General features: G+C 32.9%; 1 protein-coding gene and 1 long non-coding RNA gene across 4 annotated transcripts in view; one reads left to right on the top strand and one right to left on the bottom strand.

Moving 5' to 3' along the window:
- Nucleotides 1–21737, top strand: part of LOC111086690 — a 23303-nt gene extending 1566 nt beyond the window's left edge. Inside the window, exons 2-5 of one of the 3 annotated variants that reach the window (XR_002611416.1) lie at nt 11368–11486; nt 16372–16467; nt 18480–18691; nt 21659–21736. This is a non-coding gene — a long non-coding RNA (uncharacterized LOC111086690). Of the gene's footprint in view, nt 1–11367; nt 11487–16371; nt 16468–18479; nt 18692–21658 lie in introns of all 3 variants that reach the window. The other 2 variants (XR_002611417.1, XR_002611418.1) reach the window with 2 other exon arrangements.
- Nucleotides 1197–4475, bottom strand: LOC106463106 (ragulator complex protein LAMTOR4-like). The gene is made up of 3 exons (XM_013923075.2): nt 4358–4475; nt 2439–2559; nt 1197–1494 (listed from the first exon to the last, which is right to left on the bottom strand). Exons 1-3 carry the CDS (start codon nt 4430–4432, stop codon nt 1397–1399), a joined length of 294 nt encoding a protein of 97 aa, XP_013778529.1. The 5' UTR covers nt 4433–4475; the 3' UTR covers nt 1197–1396.
- Nucleotides 21738–22175: the final 438 nt, after the last annotated feature.

Here is a 22175-nt window from a genome sequence, read left to right as displayed (position 1 = left end):
AAATTCCCTTAGCTAGTGGGCCTGAATCTTATCAAAAGCTAGTTATTTTAATGGCTGCATTTTTGTAAAGATGAAGAGACATTGTGTAGACACTGTTCTATCTTCCATTAATTCCAGAAGTGGTGCAGTAATCTTCAAAACTGATCACAACTTTTCAATAATATTATGCAAAGCCACGAAAACTGTGGACTATTTTTTTTGGCTTGGTCCAATCCATCCCTGTGAAGCAAGGCTTAAATTATATTGTGTACAATGAGATTAAAGTCAAGTCAGCGTAACTGGTAGATTGGTTAAAACTGGAAATTATATATATATTTTTTTTTTATTAGCATTAGAATAGATAAGCCTATGTAGTTATAGATTATTATTTATACATCTAGTAATACATCATATACTTAACCTCACACACAAAAGAAGTGTATGCAGAATTAGAATGTTGTGTGTGAAAAAGCAAACAGTAGGCCTAGCCTATAAAATAAAATTATGCTCTCATAAAATATACCATGTGAAAAGAGTAAGGCTTACATTATAATACTTATTGTGTAAAATGAGATTAAAGTCAAGTCAGCAAATATATTTTACTCTTTTTTTTTTCCCCCCGGGTTGTTTCGATACCTGGAAGTGGATTTATTTCTTTTGATACATTATAAAGTACAATACTGAATTTTGTTTGTAGTATATTTCAAACATCAATGTCATAATGTGAATACGGAATCACACTCATAAAAATATAATAAATTTACAATAAAGCAAACCGAACATTACATACATGTTTACATTTGAAATTTTAATATTTGAGTTGGAATGACAGGGGGTGGGTGGGACAATAGAGATAGGCTTATCCAGTTCACCAGAACAGGTACTCATACATGTATAACATCTAAATATTCTCCAAAAGGGCCTATTTATCCTTGACAGTGAAGGAAAAACAAAAAACATTGTTCACAAGGAAGCCGCAATTTAAAACAGGTTTATAGTTTCAAACCTTTTTTTTTTCATAAACTCCCAAAATATTTTTTACCTATCGAAACAGGAAAAGAGAGAGATTAGTTGTTTTTTTTCTCGAAAACCTGGACAACTCTTTCATCATGTTAAACATGAAATTAATTATCTTACAAAAAACAATAATACAAATTTTCCTCTTTCTGAAATGTCCTGAATGAAACTTCCATTTACAAATTATAACAAAGACATTATTTATGTGAAATATTTTATTCTCTATAATATATGTGTGTGTGTTTATATATAGACACACACATTTCTGTACATTTCACAGAACAAAACATGACGTAATACTGTACAATATAACAGAATGTTTTTATATTATACAGATCATATCAGAAAAATAAAACTTGTTTGAAGAACACTTTTCAGACAGAATGATTATTTTTCAATTTCAAGCTTCTACTGGTTCAGCTGGAACATAATTTCTCTTCACAACGTGGATCTTCTTATTGGATACCATTACAATGTACAAATGATCATCATACTGTACTATAAAGAAAGAAAAAATGATTAGACGGGTATTTTTACATGGTTATTTTTTTTTTTTTACTTTTATTGGTATTAGATCATGGGTTCCAAACTTTCTTTACACAATGCCCACAGGGCATTCTGACTGAGGTCCTAACCCATCCAGTTAATCTATAGATAGTGAGAACCTTAACATTGTGTATTTGCTACAGCCCCCCCCCCCAAAAGTGGCCCCAGTTTGGGAACCATGGTGCTAGGCAATGATCACACTGTGATTTGTAACAATAAAAAAACTATCTTATTATTTCCCAATATCTGAAATAGAAGTAACAACTACAGGTCCTTTCAGTTTCAGCACTTATGGAAAGGTTGTGATGATTGAATATTAATCATTATCAAGGTCAGTAGCCTACATTATAGCCTAAATCTACTTGTGTATTTGGAACTATTATTTTTAACTAGGTTCTATTCTTTATTCTATGTTTCAGCTGCTATTTTCAGAGAATCCCTGCAAAGGATTATTTCAGCATTTGTCAGGATTCTTGATAGAAAATCTAAGTTATCCACTCAACTTACATCTCTCCAATTAATTGAATGTATTAAAGATGGGTATCCAAGTTTGATGAATTCTGTATTAAAGTTAACTAAGTGTGTTATCACTGAAATGAATGGAGAAAGCTTTTTTCCTTGTTTGTGGTTCCTATCCTATTTTCTCAGTATTATTACATTCTATTATATGGTCTTCTATGGCATGATGGGCTATTAAAGATAGACTGGTATTACTAGGACAGAAGCAAATTTAGCAGATAAAATAGGAATAAAATTAATAAATTATTAGTAACAATTTATAAAATTAAAAAATAATTAGGCTTATGTGATCATATGGCTTACTAACCATGATAATAACACAGGTCCTTTCACTTACTTAAAAATAAAAGTATCAATACTACTATATGTATACTTACTAGATAATCTTTTGAAGGGTTCTTTATTCTCAGTTGGTGACATTGTAGATTTTTCAATTAAATTTAACATATTCATAATAACACTAGCAGCATGTTCATCATTTTCTAAGTCTCCTCCTGACTGAGAAAAAAAATCAAAAGCATTTAATTATAAGAAATATAAACTGTAAGTGATATAAATTACAAAATTGAATCTATCAAAACAGTCATTTCAACACACTGCTCTGCTAAAAGTACCTAGACAGTGTCTGAACAAATGATGTGGCTTACCCAACATGTTGAACAACAGACAAACAGATTGGTACTGTCAACATGTCAAAGATGCCATAACAAGATGAATAACGTGAATATGTGAGAGATGTTATAGACTGTATAAAGTATGGAAATTCAATACATGAAATAATCTCAGTACTTGGATTACATGTCATCTACTGTATGTAAAGCCATTCAACTGTATCAGAAACTCAATATTATATATCTAAAAACTTTCACATGATCCTAAAGTTCCACTAGATTGTGACAAATTTGACGAAACAGGGTTGCAAAAAATGCCAAATAATTATTGCAACAAATTCCCATTTATTACTAAACTTAATATAGAAACATTTAAATGGACACCATTTGTTCTCTCCATAAATGTGGGCACTTTGGAATAAAATTCCACACCACTTCCAAGTATGCTTGACACCATTTTGTTTAGTGTAAAGCTTGTCAGCACTGACAGTTGGTAAGGAATTCTGTTTTAAGGCAATGGCAAGACACAGATTTGAAGAAAGGCAAGTCAGCCCTTCTACTGTGATGTATCAACTATAAAGGACAGTAATGACAACAGAAGGGGGTTGGGGTTTAGAACTACCTGTGTGTACTGTATGCACATATAAATGCTCATAAGTATCCAAGGGTCTTGAATAAATACATTCCAGGAACTACAACAGAGTTGTGGTTAACATGTAATAAAGCACATACAATCCATAACTAGTTTGAAAGTAACAACATCAGTATCTTTAGTGGGCCCAAATAGAACAGATTTAATTCCTACAAAAAACTTGTAAAAACTATCTAGATGAGTTTTTGATACAACACAGAAACATATTGCTCTGAACACTTGTCAGAACCTAGGTGAGAGAATGCCTCACAGAATACCACTAGTGATTTGGATCAAAGGTGTTGCTAAGTCACAAAGAATAATGCAGTATCTATATTAATGGTAACTAGTGAAACTCGAAATTTGTGCAGTCTTCATGATTTCTATACCAATCACCACTAACACATTTAAAGACTAAAAACAAACACCTACTGAAAGCTTTCATACACAGCTGTACAAACTTATGTGGATTATACTAACTACTTGTAAATGTGGAAGCAGCTTTTGCTAACAGAAGTATTCATACACTAATTCAGTTAGAAGTTATTCGAACACGTGTATGAACCTACAAAAAAAAAAACTCAAATGATGACTTTCTCCACCATTAGCTTGGGCAGACCAACAAATGCTGATGTCTAGGGAAGCTGTAGTTCTGAGCTGGCCAGAATATGGGATTTATTTAACTTCATTCAGTTAATATTGTTCAACCTTTAAAATATTCATTTATAAACTTCCCATAGGAACAATGACTTGTGCGTGTGTGTTATATATATAATTCAAAATAAATGTATAAAAAAAAATTATCTATAAATGTCATTCATTGCAACTCACCATGATTTTTTATTGTAAAATCTCATCTCATATCATTTTATAATACCTTTCAAAATTTATAACTTTTTATTTTTGTGCTCATATGGTAAATTTACATCAATTTATTTGTTTTTCAAACTGAATTAGTTTTCATTCATACATATAAGACAAGAACTTAAATGTTTACACGACTTACTTAAAACATTTGTTACATTTCTAAATGGCTCTTCTTAGAAGTACTTACAGATACAACACCACCATCTTCATTTATTATGAGATAGCCTGTCTGTTCTGGTACTTCAGTTCCTGTGAATGTCATTTTCTAGACAAAAAGGCATAAACTAAAATTTTTTCCTTACTTTTTTTTATATAGACTGCATATGAAGTTAAATCATCAATAATTTAACATTTGTAAAAAACCAAATTGCACAATGTTAACTTAGTTGATTTCTACACAGTACATGTTGCAATATTAGATATTAACATATAGCTCATTATACAAATACAAAACAAATAAATGAAAAACAGTAGTTAACTTGATTATTATTTATTTGTGAATTTCATGAAGATTATATATATATACAGTCTTACTCTATTCTTTGATTTGCTACTTCCACTGGAGCAGGGAAGTTGTTCATAATTCACAGCTTATCATCACTACTTGGAAGAGCAAAGTAAATAAAGTAGGCCTCATAGAGTGATGAAATATAAGCAGTTTGTTTGGTTTTGATGCATAGTCCTTTACTAACCACTATTAACCTAAAATATTTTGGGTGTTTGGATAACATGACATTCTATCACAATTAATTATCATTAAGCACAAACCTTTTATTTATATTTGGATATATTTTTCTCACTAAAACATGAATTTCAGTGAAGAAAATAGCAAATCAAAGAAGATATTAAGCCCTACATCATGTTTTTTAAACCAAAATTCACATTTTGATGAGGAAAAACAAACTTCCCATACAAAAAAAGTATCAACATTCACCTTATATAAAATACTTGCAATTAATGATAATTGTATTCTTCAGCTAATAATAGTTGTCAAGAAGTTCAAGTGATGTACATATATCAATTTCTCCATCGAAAATGCACAATAAATTGAAGCTCTTGATCTTAAAAGAAAGGAGATTGAAATGTTCTCTGAAAAAAAATAGGTCAAGGTGTCTAATTACACAAAATGTTTTGGGACAACAAGGGACCTATTCATCCATCTTGGCTATCCCACCCTCTAAACTAAAACTGTTAAATAAATAAATAAATTAAGCCAGCCTTTATCATTCATATACTTATCAACTCACTTAAATTTACTGCCTCCACAACATCAGAATGCAACCTATTCCAAAGGCCAACCATCCTGTTAGGAAAAGGAAACTGTCTTAGATGAAGATTACTCCTACCCTGTCAAAATTTATGTTTGTTCACCTGTCCTACTATTCTCACTGTTAAATATGAAAGATGATGATGCATCAACAATATCAATTCCCTTTACAATCTTAAACACCTCAATCAGATCCCCCCCCAACTCTTCTTTTTTCAAGAGAAACTAATTTGAGAGATTTCAGCCTCTCTTCGTATAACAACCCCTCCATCCCAAGCACCATTCTAGTAACCCTTCTCTGCCTTAGGAAGGACATTGAATTGTTGGAAAGGGTTATAAGAGTCCAAGACTGAACACAATATTCCAAATGTGGCCTAACCAGTGACCTGTAGAATGAAAGTATAACCTATTTAGACTTTTATTCAATATTTCTATAGATACAACCTAAAATCCTATTTGCCCTACCACTAGCAACACCACACTGCTTGGATGGCCTTAGAGACTGATCAACTATTACACCAAGATCCCTTTCTTTCATAACACAAATTATACTTATAATTCAAATTATTATAACCCACATGCATTATCTTGCATTTATTTTAATTAAAACCCATCTGCCATTTATTTGCCCAACTCATTAAATGATCTAAATCCTTTTGTAAATCAGCAGCATCCTCTTCACAGCTAGCAACACCCAATACCTTAATATCATCTGCAAATATAAGTAATTTATTGACTATCCCTTCATCTGTGTCATTGATGTAAATCAAAAAGAGCAAAGGTTCTAAGACTGAGCCCTGAGGTACCCCACTTGTGATGTTAATCCAGTTTGACTGAACTCCATTTGTAACAACCCTCTGCTTTCTTCCATTCAGTCACTCTTCTATCCAATTTGCTAACTTATCTCCCACACCTATAGAGCTAATTTTTTTTACAAGCCTTTTATGTGGCACCTTATCAAATGCTTTCTTAAAATCCAGATACACCTAATCTACACCATTACCCTCATCTACATAACTAGTAACCTTTTCAAAGAATGTTAAAAGATTTGTATGGGAAGATTTTCCCATAGTGAAACCATGTTCACTATCCAATAAAATTATAAACTTTGTTAAATGACTTTGCATTGCATCTTTTAACAGACTTTCCAAAGTTTTTCCCACAACTGATGTAAGACTAATGAGTCTATAATTACTGGGACAATTTTTATCACCTCCCTTGAAAAGAGGAGTTACATTAGCTAATTTCCAATCCTCTGGTACCTGCCCACTATTCAAGGACTGATAAAAAAAAAAAAATAGTAGCAAGTAGCTCACATATCCAATCTTTAACCTCCTTCCAAACCCTTGAGAAAATACTATCTGGCCCTGAAAATACTATCTGGCCCAGGAACTTTATCATTTTTAAACTTCCCAGTTTTTTCTTAACCACCTTAGAATTAATGCAGTCATCTTGTTTGATCTTGTTTTCCATTTATCAACTGATCAAGATGTGGAATACTGCTTAAATCTTTAGTAAAAACTGAAGCAAAAGTAAAATTTAATAACCCAGCCATCCCATAATCATCAGATACCAGCCTTCCTTTATCATCCCTCAAGGGTTCTATCCCTATCCTAACATTTTGTTTCCCCTTTATGTATTTAAAGAAATCCTTACTGTTAATTTTTACATTTTCAGGCAACTTTTTATTATAAAACCTTTTTCATGTCCGAATTTCCTGTTTCACCAACTTTCTTCAATTTCTATAATCTTCTAAGTCTCCTGTCATATCAGTCAATTTAAGTTTCCTAAATTTATGATGATTTTCTTTAATTTTATTTCTTAAACTCTTTGTGAGCCAACTTGTTTTTTTTTACTTGTAGCTACCCTTTTCTTTCTATTAGGAATATATTTACATTGAATATTTAAAAATTTATCTTAAAATTTTCCCCATCTGATCAGTGTCTCCAAATAACTCAGCTGCCTAATTCACAACAGATAACTTCTCTTCAAAAATTGCTTTTTTGAAATTTGTAACCAAAATATCATTATTCCTTATCTCCATATGCAGCAAAACATTGAACCTAATAGAGCAATGATCACTTGCACCCAGATGTTCCCCAGTTTCCACCCTCTCAATCGTTTCTGTATTTGAAGTTAACAATAAGTCTAAAATAATATTGCTTCTAGTTGGTTCCTTGACTAACTGGTGAAGAAAGCCATCCTGAATAGTCTCCAAAAACCTTTCTCCCTCATGATTTTACATATAAAGCCACTCCTTCTCCCCATCTTTAATACTCTATCCCTTTTAAATAGCCTGTAACCCTGTATTTCAAAAACATTTATGTCATCAAAATCATCTATGTTTAACCATATGTTCAGTTATTCCCATTATATCAAAATCCTCCATTCCTACCAGTGCTTTAAAGTCATATATTTTATTTCTTATACTTCTAGCATTACAATAGTAATGATTAAGCCTATCCTTATAACTACTTCTATACTCATTTCCTATGCTCAACTTTTCTCTGCCTCTAATTCTTTTTACATTCAGTTTTTCTTGGCCCTCACCACTGTCTAGTCCTAGTTTAAAACTTCCCTTACAACTGAGTTAATAGCCTTGGCAAACAAGCCAGCTCCTACTCTATTTAAATGTAAACCATCCATTGCAAAAAGCTCCCTTCACCCACTGAACTGATCCCACAAGTCCAACCAGCCAATCTGCTCATCTTACATACTAACCCAAGCCTAGCATTTAGCTCTAATGACCTACTTATAACTACATCCCCATAGTTAATTGTGGGCAGTATCCTTGACAAAATTAAGTTATGGCTGTTTTCTTTAAGTGCTTTTATCATCCCCTTGTACGTATTAATTAGCTCCTCTGACCTACCTTTCCCTTCATCATTAGCCCCTACATGCACAACAAAAACTGCATCTCTGCTAGCCCCCTTCGTTATATATCTCTTGCTCTGTCAGTTATATCCTCCAAATGTACCTCTGGGTAGCATAATCTGATTCTTTTCTCCCTATTTACACCACAGACTATTCTAACCACATGCCTTATCAAGGAATTACCTATAACTATAACCTCCTTATCATCCACATCCTTCTCTGACCCTTTTGTTTTCCTTCTCTCCAATAGTTCCCCATCTGGAGAAGCCAAGGGCTGAAATTTGTTGCTCAACAGAATATGCTTATTATAACTAAATTCACCATTTTTAGCCCTAACAGTACTCTTTCTAACTTCCTTAAAGTCATCACAGCTCAAAAACATTCATAAAGGAATTTATTTTCATTCCTCAAAAAATAGTACTTTAATATTATTGATAATTTTAATGTATGAAAACTTTAATATCCTAATTTGCATAAATGACAAAATAAGTCATGTTTTACAGTATTGTTACAGTTGCAAATGTATAATATCTATGAATGCACTGACTTTCAACTAGATTTGTTTGGGATTGAGGAGATGTTGGAGATTTATTGAGGACTAATGCTATTGAACTTGTATAAAAAATGAGTTGTAATAGCATACTTGATGCACTTTAATTCAGCAGAAAAACTTCCTCAAGTTTATTTCTTTCAGGTTTTAAAACTTAATATTTGAAAAAATCAGTATGTAGACTGTGACTAATCTCAATTGTTTACTTAACTTTACACAAAACAATAAATGATCTTTGTACTCTTCAATTCATCTCTGACCAAACAACATTTGAACACTAAAATAATAGTGTGCTCCTAAGGTTGAATTATACCTATACATGAACATTACTGTACATTCAGAATATGAACAGCACTTGTATATGCTTCAACTACAAGTCTCAATGTTATGAGACAGTTCTCTTAATCAGTTTTATTTTTATATATAGTTTGCTATAATATTTTGTAATTTATCCAAAACTGTAGTTCTACATGTATTCTCTTGTAATGTATAACAGAAAAGTGTTGTATGCTTAAAACTCAATTATTAAAAAAGATATATTAGTGAATAAGAATAGGTTCTTTTGTGTGTGTTACTATTATATTATGTGTACTTTCTATGTGAAATACCCCAGGATATGCTGTTCACAGTGCATCCACTAAAACTGAGTGAACATAATTATATACAAAATGAAACTATTTTCTGTAAATTGTTGGAATAATCATGCTTTCATTATATCACTAAAAGATAAAGATAAGGCAGTGTGGAAGTATACATAATATCAAGAAGTAAGTCAATATTGTGATATGAAAATCATACAATTTCAACAAACTGTACTAATTATATAGCATATATGCCCCTATAGTATTGTTACGTCTCTGGTCGTTAGTTAATTTTCCGTAAAAATTCTTTCCGAAGAAACTTTAGCGATACAAGTACTTTCTTAAATAAAACTGGTTTATTCTTTCTGAATACAACTTTGCAATACACTTAATTTCCACAGTCGCGCTATAACAAATGCTATAATTCACAACGAACGTCTCACGTGCTCGACTCAACAATATGTCTCTCTCTGTCCGCAGTTCAATTACACATTGTTGCCATCACGTCTTGACCATCTTATATGTACAAAAATTCCGAAATCTAGTAAACGCTCGAGCATTCACGAACCTTCGAGAATATGACGTGTTACTAGTGTCACGTGACCCCCACTGTCGTAACAGTATCTACATAAATAGAAAAAAGCAAATGTTAAGGCTCAAGCACTGATCTCTAAAGCACTCCACTAGAGTCCAGTTCAAATGGACTCCATTAATAATTATGTTTAGTTTTCTTCTATCCATCCATAATACAATCCAATTAACTGCTATTGCACCTTGTCAAAAGCATTTTGTTTTTAAAAACCTCACTATACCATCATTCAGGGTAATGTGTAATATATACTTGAAGCAAGGTAACAGATTAGTAAGGCAAGAATTTCCTTTGGTGAATCAATGTTGGCTTTCTTTTATTATATCACATTTCACTAAATAATTTTGCAAAAGCTTCCTTTTATTAGATTTAAGAATTTTTCTCATGACTTAGGTAAAAGGTATATATTTCAAACTCTGTAATTGTAACTATTTAGTTCAATATCAGAAGCAGTTGCAATATACGTTATGTAAAATAGACAGCTGTGAGAAGTTTTGTAGACCCAGTTATATTATGTGCATTTGAATAACAGTTATACTGGTAACCAGACTGATTTTCAGTTTTGCTCTAAGTGTAAAGCTTGCTATGTTTGAAAGTTAATGTGAATTATAAGAATAATGTTTCAGCTAAATAAAATTTACATTCATTAACATAAAAAATAGTACAGCAATATGCATATTTAACTAATCATTTTGTTCTTTAGCTATTGATGAATGTGCAATTTGATTTCTCACTGTTGTTTGCCAGGGGACTTGTGTTAATATGGTTGTAAATTGAAAATATGCACAACCTGATGAGAAAGAAGACAATAAATACTCGCATGCAAAAGGCCTTAGGAAATATATTTATATTGTATTCGAAGGTTCTACAAGGATTTATACAGAGACTTTTTTTTTTAAGTTCAAACATTTTAGTCACATGATGTTACTGATGTGTGGCAGAAGAACTAAATAATATCAGTTAATTACAAAAAATTTAACTAATATATTTATATGCAGCTGAGTTGGCTTTGACTTTGTCATTCTGTATAATGTTTGGTGTTTTTTATCCAACTTGGGCTTTCGTTGTGTGATGAAATACGCTCTTAAAACTGATTTTGTTTTTTAAAGGAAATTTGTATTTAGTATTATATTATGATCAAGGACTTACATTTTAAAGAAGTAAAATAAATAAAATCCTCTATTTTTATCTTCTAAATAAAATTGTTCTTGCCTAATATTATGGTGTACAACTTCACCAAGGGTAACAGTTTCTGGTGAGACATGGGCTGTTATCTTTGAAAGAATAAAACTGAAAAGTCTAACAATAAATAAAATATTTTGGACTTTTGTCATAGCTGAAGGTCATCTTTAAGCACAAAATTATAAGAATCATAACTCCAGTTTGTGCTACATACTCCGAAAAGGGAAAACAATAATTGACTTTGGATCTTTTTCCATTACACAACTTAGAACTGTAAGTAACCATTTTTCTGTAGTTTATCCACTTTTTCTTATTATTCAAATATAAAACTCCTCTTCTATCTGAATTTAAGCTGTTCAAACGTTTGTGAAGTGATTCATTACACTGTTCCTGCACTGCAGATTTATGTTTTAGATCAAATAGGAAAACCTGACATGGTAGTTAATGTTGCATAACGTTTGTAGTCTTCATGTCTGAGAACACTTGATAAAGTCTATAGTTTTCATATAGTATCTTTAAAGTATGTTTATTTTAACACCATAAGTACTTTTTTAGCTCCTTTGGTTTAGCAGAGCTTTTACCATTTTTTGTTGGAAATAGATTAACCACTAGCTCTTCAAAGCTCCTTTTCATACCTCTGTCTGTCTTAACAAAGCAGGTAAGTGACAGCAGTCCAGTATCCTATATGAAAGGAGTTGCAGTTTTTAGGTGCATACACATTGGCTAATATGGTATAAATATACCTTCCCACCATTGAGAAATTTGCCTGGTACAGGACCTTATGCTAGTCAGCACATTGGCTAATATGGTATAAAGATACCTTCCCACCATTGAGAAATTTGCCTGGTACAGGACCTTATGCTAGTCAGCACATTGGCTGATATGTTATAAAGATACCTTCCCACCATTGAGAAATTTGCCTGGTACAGGACCTTATGCTAGTCAGCCCTGCTTGTAATTTGTAACTAGGCATCTCTGTGTTGGTTTCACTCTCTAGTAACAGAATATGCCAAATGTCATAACCCTGTGGTTGTTGAGCTGTCAATCTACCAAGTATTTGTGGCATTTTCAGCTGGTACAGCTTAAAGATCTAAGTTGTGTTAGCCATTGATTCTATATTCCATACATTCATCAGCCCTAATGTTGTATACAACTGGGTGTCAGGTGGTTTAACTCTGGGGCTAATCTTACCAATAGATCAGTTTTTGGCAGACATGATCACTTGTACATGAAATTAACTAAACATAGGCTACATCTAACATTAGTTCTATAACTAATTAACTGATAGTTCTGTACTTGTACTTACAGTTCAACTCACAGTAACTCTAATTATGATTAAAACTAAATATTAGTTCCAATAAATTATCTTATCTCTTCTCACAGAATAGCTTTCACTGACTTGTACTACCCTCTATATGAGCAAATTGTTGTTCGCCACTTGCCTTGATACTCCCATATACCCTCCTCTTTTTCACATCATGCAGCTGTGTGATAGCATTCAAATGAGCATGTGACAACCCTCCACTAATAGGAGTATGATACAACTCCTAGTACAGCTGACTCCCTCTGTGCAGCTTATCCCAACTACACTTCTCAGTTGGCACTTGTGGTGTTAAGACATATTTTTGGTTTGCACTTTCCTTTATGGAATTTTCAATCAGTTCTTTGTTGTTGTTTTGCTGGGAACTTGGATTTTTTTGTATGTTTACTAAACTCGTGTTCTGAAATTTTAGTTAGTACATGTTAGCATTACATGTCTTTTCTTCTATGTGATCCTTTGGAGCACCCTGTTTGAACATTTCTACTTCCACTCATAGTTGCAATGAATTCTGAGTTTCACTGTTGTTCTTACTACAGTCAACCTTACCTTGACTACAGTGGCTTTGGGTCCACAATTGTCAGCAGAAGATGTGATGGTTTTGGTTCGCTAGGAGTTGGTTATCTTCACAAAGGCTCTTGATTTGCCTGAAGATTATCCTATCATACCTTGTTCAGGGGTACCTAACCAAGAGGACAACTATTTTGACAGCCTGTTTTCTCCCCCTGTCTATGCTACACACTCACTTTTATCTTCAATGGAAACATCTAGGCCTCCTTTTCCTTTCCTAGAGTTAATGAACCAGATATGTTACGTTTTGTCTTTGTCCCTCATTTTCTACAACTCCTCTCCTTCCTTTTAACTGAGACACTTTCGAGCCAATATATTTTTCTCTCCACTCTTCTTGCAGGATATTGGGGTTCATGCCAATGGATTTGTAGACCAATTACATTTCAGGGTCAGCATGTCTCTACACCCACATAATACAGATGTCCATGCAATGGCTTACTATAGGTCTGCATTTCCTTTTTTTGGACTACCAGCAGTTGGATTCTTTTCTGCTTCTGTGGGGTTTGAATGCCAGTACTTTGGTAACTTTTTCCCAACCACAGTTTTGTTGTATCTGCCTCATATTATCCTCCCTCCTTTGTTTCTTTTCCTCGATTTGCATTCTGTTTGAGGCTTTTCATTTTTCTTCTGAAGGGATTTTGATGGAGACTCGTGTCTTGTTTTTTTCCACGGTTTCATCTTGTCTTCTTCCATCCTTTCCCTACAAACATGACTCCTCTGTTGTTGGGATCTCTTGGGTTAAGATGCCCTTTTGTCCGATCTGCATTTACCCCAACTTCCTTATGGTACTTGTGCATGGCTTCCTTTTTAAGGCAAGATATCTTTGTGGGTCTTCCTGACTTGTTGGAGACCAGAGTCGAAACTACACGTTTGCACACCTCCCTTTCCTCATTAACCTCCCATTTGTCCTCTCTTTTACCAGTGCCTCCTGTATGGGTCTCCAAGGCTCATCAACAGTTCCTTCATCAATGGCTTCAGCACCCCCCCCAGTAATCCTAGTGACTTTGTGGTGGGTACATGTCTGATGGGGGCCAGGCATTTGTGCTTTGCCACCATTGGGGAGTCCTTCACCACACACCCTTGGGTTTTGCATATTTATTCTAACTGGCTCATTATTCATTTCTGTTCCTCTTCTTCTGTGTACCGTCATCCCATATTCTCTCCCCCCACCCTCCTCAGAATTGTATTTTCAACCAGCATCTTTCCAATTCCAAGGCAGTTCTCAATCTTCTTCATACGAGTGCTGTAGAATCTGGAGATCCTTCTCAGACAGATTTCTATACCTGTTTGTTCAAAATCCCCAAAAAGACTGGGGACTGGCATCCCATCACCAATCTCTCTTCCTTGAACCACTACCTTGATTTTCCTTGATTTACCATGCAGTCCTACCTATCTCTTGAGATGTCCTATCTCCCGGTATTTGGATGATTAAGTTAGATGTCTTGAATGCTTATCTCCACATTCCAGTCTCCCCAGCATTTTCTTTGTTTTGCCCATCTAAGTTGCGTCTACCATACCGGACTCTTTTCAGCTCCCTACATTTCTTGTTGGGTTGTCAAGGCCTTTGTCCATCTTCTCCATTCGAGAGGCCTTCACTTCCACCTTTATTTGGACATCTGGCTGCTTCTAGCTCCTTTGCTTGCCAACTCTTCCCTTCACACTCGGTTCCTTCTTCAACAGGCTGCACAGGTAGGTAGGTTGGTTAAAGTGTTAAAGTTCTTCCTCTCCCCCACTCAATACCGCAGACTGGACTATTCATTTCTAATGCCACTGGGTTCTGGAATGGAGTTGAACTGTCACATTGCTCTCCACTTTTCTACTGTCATCCAGGTGTAAGCACCTGGGGTACTGGTGTTGGTTGTGTTGGACATGCACACATGATAATGTGGGTCCTTGGAATGAATGATTTTCTTCCCTTCTAGTTTCTGTTTCTGAAGTGAAAAGTAGAGGACTCCCTTCCTACCAATTGCTTGATATTCCTATCACATTACTGATGGTGTTGGTTGAACTCTCCCTTATGGTCTATCACACCCAAGCCACTCTACACTAGGAGCCCCATCATTTACTTTCTGGGGTCCCTCCTATGATTTCACCCTTATTGTGACACATCATTTTCATGGGCAAAGAGTATTTTTGGCTCAGAAGTTGTCGGTGTATCTTACATACTCTTTATTTACACACCCCATGGGCTTCATTTGGACACTTTCTGATGCATGACATTAAAAGAAACTATGTACTGTAACTATAGTAACAGGAGAAATGATTGCTACCTATTCTAAGTATTGTAGTTTGGTTAAAAGTATATAATCTATATGCATTAACTCAAGTTATCTATTGTATTCTCAAAATAAAATTTAAAAAAATATTTATAAGAAGTTAATAAGAATATTAATCTGAGCAGTGTAGCTCGTTTACTCGGCAGGGAACCATTACTGACTAGAATTAGAAAAAGAAGGAAAACAGAATTAAGAGGCTTAAAGAATGATCTTATAAACAATAAGTCTGAAACATTTTACTTTTTTGCAACATATGCCGTATTTTACAACACCCAAATATATGGGAAACATTTTTCTGAAAGTTTAGTTTCTGTTTTTAATGTAATGAAAGAAGTGTCTAGAGCTCTTAGTAGAATTTATGCATACTGCACAAAAGAAGGTATTTAAGAATTTTCTTTAAAATTAGTCTTACAGAATTTGTACTTCTATCAGAATTTAAATTTACAATGCCTATTGGAATGAGTATGTAATTTACGCAGTCTTGAAGCTGACTCGTGATCATGTTTTAATTTGGCAGGATAATTTCAAGAAGTTTTATTATGTTCACAGTTGTTAGATAAACTGGAGAGGGGAGTGAGCAGATTATAGGTTGGAGAATGTTTGTTTCTAATAGATGCACATCATGTAGTATGAGTTGGTGTGCTTAATTTCATACTTATAGTATTTCTATTTTAGCATTTTCTTAACGTTTGGATTTGTAGTTTTGCTTCAGATTTCTTGTCATTTAGTTTTTGTGTATATAATTAAAACTTGAAACAATTGGGACTTAGAGAAACTCGATCATTACATAATTAAGAAAAACTAAGACAGTTGTACATTTCACAATTATTTTGAAGCCATTGTGGGCAAAACTATTATAATAACTAATGAAATATTTGTGAAATATACAATTGTCTTTATTTTGTTTAGTTATTGTGCTTAAAAGGAAAGTAAATTTCTTTTGATTTGTTTATTAATCAGATGAATAATATATTTTTGTTCACATACTGTCCAGATTTATATGAGATTGTCTGCTCTGCTGTTCCTAACTCAGTTGAACTCAGCTGGCATTTAAAGACAATGCAATGGTAGAAGAAGTGACAAGTTGCAGGTAAGGCCATGATGAAAAAGTTTGGATACTTTGGTTAAGAAGAAACCACTACCAACTTGTATGATTTATTTAGCATATTTAACATCCAAGCCATTGATTTTTTAACACATGAAGTATGCTATGAAAGAATCATGAATCGTCAGCATAAGCATTGTATGATATACAAATTTATGTCTTCTAACATCTGATAAGATACATAGTTTTTCTTGCAATGTAATGTATGATAAGAATCTTTATCTTCAACTCTAGATGACTGTACAACTTGCTATTTAGATTCATACAGCTCTATTGCATTTTCAGTCATTATTTTCATACTTGTGTCTATTTTTTTATATTAGATAGAAAAGAACTGAAAATGTTATTACACACCATGAATTTAGGCCAGTCAGACAGTGTTTAACTATAAACCGATTAGCTTACCATAGGTGATTGTTACTTTTCTTGGTAATCCTTGACCTTTATTTACCTGTACCAGTTTAATTTCATCCTGTCTTCTACTTTTTCACAAAGTTTGGCTCCATACCTCCAAACAGTCAATGCATATACATATGTATATATTGGTATTTTGCAGATTCATAGCATTTGAAGTCAAAACAAATGAACACAGAATTAATTCAGTTTTTCTAATATGTTGTATGACCATCCTTAGCTGAATTCATTGCCTGAAACCAATAAGGAATGCTTTCTTCAAGTATTTGGAGATAGTCAATAGGAATTCAATTCCAGGAATACTGAAGTACTGTCGAGAGTTCCTCCTTTGATTTCAGCTGCCTCTGTTTTTCGTGATCAAGATAGTTTTACACACACTTAACAGTATTGAGTTCTGCACTCTGCAGAAGTAACAGTAAGAATACAAAGGTTACATTTGCTTTGTTTCTATACAGATATTAGTTTATTGCATTCACTTTAAGCTTGGGATTATTACCATGTTGAAAATGAAAATTCTTTCACTAACTGATGATTAGAAGGAACAACATGGTGAATAGATATTAGATATTTGCTTATATCCAGTAGAATCCATTAATATGGTAGCTATCACCAATACCATTTGTAGTTAAACAATCCCATACTATGATGCTACTTCCACCATGCTTAACTGAAAGCTGCAAACAATTTTTCTTTAATTTCTCACTACTTCTGTGATAAATTTACAGTTATATTTTGGCTTCAAAGGTCTCAAACTTTGACTTGTGAGATCAAAGTATCCTTCTCCACATAAGGGTTGTCCAATTTTTTGTTTTTTGCAAACCTAAGCATCTTCTATGTGATACTCTTTTAGAACAAAGGTTTTCTTGCTGCAATGCACCATTTCAGCCCTTCTTGACACAGTTTTCATTACAGTTTGGGAAGATAAACTTTTACTCCAGTGGTTTCTTGAACTTCTGCAACAAGCAGCTGCTAGATTTATGTGTGTGTCTGAACAAAGTAAGCTTAAGGCATTTAACATCTAGCCTGGAAAGTTTAGGTAGTTTTCTGGTATCAGTTCCATTGTATCTTTTGATTATGTTTTTGAACTTCAGTTTTTGATACTTTCATTTTTGCAGAAATTTATCTTTGACTGTAGCCCACTTTTTATAAAGCTATTATCATATATTCTGCTTCATAATAAACTGTGCATCAAGGAACTATATTTTGTACTTGAAAGTAGAAGAGTCATGTTACTCACAGACCAATAAAAAAACTTATATACTTTTTATAAAAGTGAATAATAACTCTAACAATAAAAAAAAAGATATTTTAATGCTTTAAAATATATAATTAATAAAATGTGGACTATATTTGATGTTAGATATCAGTGTGGTATATTTAGATAAAACTGAGCTAACTTTCTAGCTGCTGGATAGGTATACTTAACAAGTGAAGATTAGATGAAGGTGTCTGAGTTGTAATGTTAAAGGAACTAATGAGACTGGACACAAAGTGAAATAAAAAATAAGTCATCTTTATTCCACAAAATGCGTACTTGCTTTTCCTTACATAGGACTGTTTTTCTTCACTGTTTCTTCTTCAAGGTCGTTTTCCTGACTGTCTAAATCCAATGTTCCTTAGTTCATAAGAAATTTCATCTTTACCCAGAACAACTAGCATTACCCATGTGACTGGTCATTTTCATTTTATCATTGGTGAGGCCATAACTTCTAGATATCATCTAATCAACCATTGAAGAACACTACTGTTGACATCTTTGCACAATATGCAGTTTTGCAGCAATATTTTTCCTCAGGTACGGCAAGTATTATCCATTTGAGAACAAAGTAATAAAGGCAGCTATCACAAAATAAATTTAATGGATTTCTCAACCATGTTTTATATGAAACCTGCACTCATACAGAACAAAGAATAAGTTTGAAAAAATACTATAATATTACAAGAACATAGAAACACATGGTATATTCATTCATGTATCACATCAGTATAATTACCTACAACAATACAACATCTAAATGTTATGTGCCTCAGTTTTCAGAAACATAACTGATGTAAGTTCTCATATTCTTATAACTAATTTTATTAGAATCTATTTAAACAAAATGCATCATTTGGAAGATATTAAATAAATAATGGTTTTAGATTGTTATTATTATTACTATATTTTATACTGGACCTTTTTTACAAAGGATACTAAATGGTGGTTTCTAGTTTATGTACTTCATACATAAACATACATGCATGAGGGAAAAGGCTCAATGGCAAAAGGAGATCTGTGACAAACTGGAAGATGGTCTGCAGGGTAGCAAAAGCTAGAGATAGAATAATAAAGGAAATTACTAAAATTAAAATCATCAAGGACATAAATGGACAACTGTTATGTGATGAAGGATGGATAAAGGAGAGATGGGCTGAATATATCAGTCAATTACTCAATAACGATATCCAAGGCAGCAAAGTTCTCAGGAACAAAATATTTGAGATTTATACAGCAAATTGCTGAAAGGGAAGTAAAAGCAGAAATAGGAAAAAATGAAGACAGGAAAGATGGTTGGTTGAAATGGAATATCAACCATTGACATTGAAGGCATTGGGTCATCAAGGAGTGAAATGTTTGACATGTTTATTTAGCCTAATAATAACAAATGATATGTGCATGGAGGAAAAGTACAATTGCATGTACTTAAAATAAAGGCAACATCCAAAGGTGTGAGAATTACTGAGGAATAAGATTGATGAGTCACATAATGGAATTATGTGAAATGGGTAATAAGTAAAAGAATCTGACAAGAAAGCTCAATCTCACAGAATCAATTTGGATTTATACCTGGATGCTTAACAATGGATGTGATAATTGCTATGAGGATTCTGATTGAAAAATACCAAAAAAAGAGGAAGATGATTTATATAGTATTTTTGGATTTGGAAAAGGTGTACCATAGAATATCAAGGAAAGGTACTTAGGGTACTTTGAGATAAAAGAATTTCAAAAAAATATATCAGACTCATTATTGACGTGTGTAAAGATTGTCAAGCATACATTCAAACACCTGCTGGTGACTCAAAGGACTTTCTAATAGCAGTGGGAGTGCATGAAAGATCTGCTTTGAGTCCCTACTTATTCATTGTTGTGCTTGATACATTATTGGAAGAGATACATGAACATGAACCATGATATATGTGGATAATGTGATTATACGTTGTAAAAGCCAAAGGAAACTAAAAGAAAAGATAAGCTGATGGAAGGAATGTCTATGCCTGAAAAATTACTATAATGACATTATTCCAAGGAATGTAAACTTAACTGTAAAAATTAATTTTAATGTTTGTTTCTAATTTTTTCACTTTGATAAAATGCAAAAATATTGTTTATATGTTTTTATCAAGTTTGATTTTATTGCTTTACGAGCAAAAGTACCAATCCCCAGTGTGGGAAAAGTTTAAGTTAATTTATCAGTTTAAATTATTTCATGGATTTTGAAAAAATTAATTGTGTTGCACTCTTGGTTTTACTAAGGGCCAAAGCTCTGAGCTACTTATACCGCCCACTGCGAAAAGTAATTTTTCAAGATTTCAGTTATGCTAAGAGCAACTTCACAATAATGTACAGAGAATCTACATTTTTATTCTTTAATTTATTTCACATTTTGAAATGTGAATGATAGTGTGATTAATTCGTAACAATTTAATGTAGAATATCCTGCACGAACATTATTCACGTCTGTTTTCCTGTCATTTCAAAAGTAAATGTTGAGCTTTGCTTCAAAACGCAGTGTGGGAAGTGGCTGCCTTAAACAAGAGATGGATGTATGCTCAGACACCATGGTTTGCAATATATATAAAATATGACTTGTAATTTTCAATGGAATACGAAATTATGAAAATTAAGTTATTTTATTCTGAATTTCTAAAAAGTGAGTCTTCAGTTATTTATAACACTACCAATGTATATTTATCTCAGGTACACAGACTAAGGAACTAGCATGGAGGCAAGAAAAATGCGTTTTTACCTTCAACATGTTAAAAAAGATGAGGGAATTTTGTAATAAGTAAAATATTTTTAGGAGTTTATATGAACAAATTTGATGGTACTGTGTATAATCTTATCACATGAAAGAGTTTCCCATTTTCAAAATCAAGTTAATCTGATAGTCACTGCTATAGTTAACTGACATGTTTGTCAAAATATAAGATAATGTATTACAAAGGATAGTTATTTTACATATGGTACTGACCTGCAATGTGAAAAGTAGGTTTGACAAGTATAGCCAAAGCTCTGAGCTACTTATACCGCCCACTGCAAAAAGTAATTTTTCAAGTTTCAGTTATGCTAAGAGCAACTTCACAATAATGTACAGAAAATCTACATTTTTATTCTTTAATTTATTTCACATTTTGAAATGTGAATGATAGTGTGATTAATTCGTAACAATTTAATGTAGAATATCCTGCACGTACATTATTCATATCTGTTTTCCTGTCATTTCAAAAGTGAATGTTGAGCTTTGCTTCAAAACGAAGTGTGGGAAGTGGCTGCCTTAAAGTGGTACATGTTGTATCTTTAAAGGACTAAAAGTTATTCTGCATAAATTAGTATCTATAAATGAATATTTTCTAAAAGGAAAGAAATAATGTTTCTTTAAGTTATATTTATTTATTCTGTTAATTTAGTTCAAATTATATGTCATTTATATTTCAACCTGTATAATAAACTAAACTGCCAGTGTATTCAATTTCAATATCTTGTATATTTTTGCTACAGCATTTATACCCAAGACATGAGATAAATATCCTGCTGGAACAGAATTGATACACGAACCAGAGAATGATGAAAGTTATGGCAAGTATAACAATGAACCTTTAGTTTTTAGTGTCATAATTTGGAGTTGGATGGAAAGCAAACAAAGATAAACTCACAATTAATGCTGTATTAATTCTAATCTTGTTTTTTAGCTCTATTTTTGCATTTGTCGAAAAAGAAATAGGTTACTTATATCTGTCACTTGCCATTGGAATTCTGAGTGGTTAAGAGAAATTTGTAAAGATAAGAATCTGATTTGTTCAGACTTGTTCTGAAAATGTGTTACATCAGAACAGAGAACAATTTATTCCAATATTATACCATTATAACTAAGGAAACTAGGATGAAAGGTTCGATCCATGATATCAATGTTGAACATATTTCACACTTTCAACTAAGATGTTATAAGTGTAAAACTCTTGCTATGTGGTACAATTAGCAGCATAATAGATGCAAGTTTTGCTGATTGTTTGCACTC

The sequence above is a fragment of the Limulus polyphemus genome, unplaced genomic scaffold (genome assembly GCF_000517525.1).
Source record: "Limulus polyphemus unplaced genomic scaffold, Limulus_polyphemus-2.1.2 Scaffold1325, whole genome shotgun sequence".
Lineage (NCBI taxonomy): Eukaryota > Metazoa > Arthropoda > Merostomata > Xiphosura > Limulidae > Limulus > Limulus polyphemus.
The sequence above is the reverse complement of the archived record's forward strand: the minus strand, read 5'-3'. Positions and strand labels throughout refer to the sequence as shown.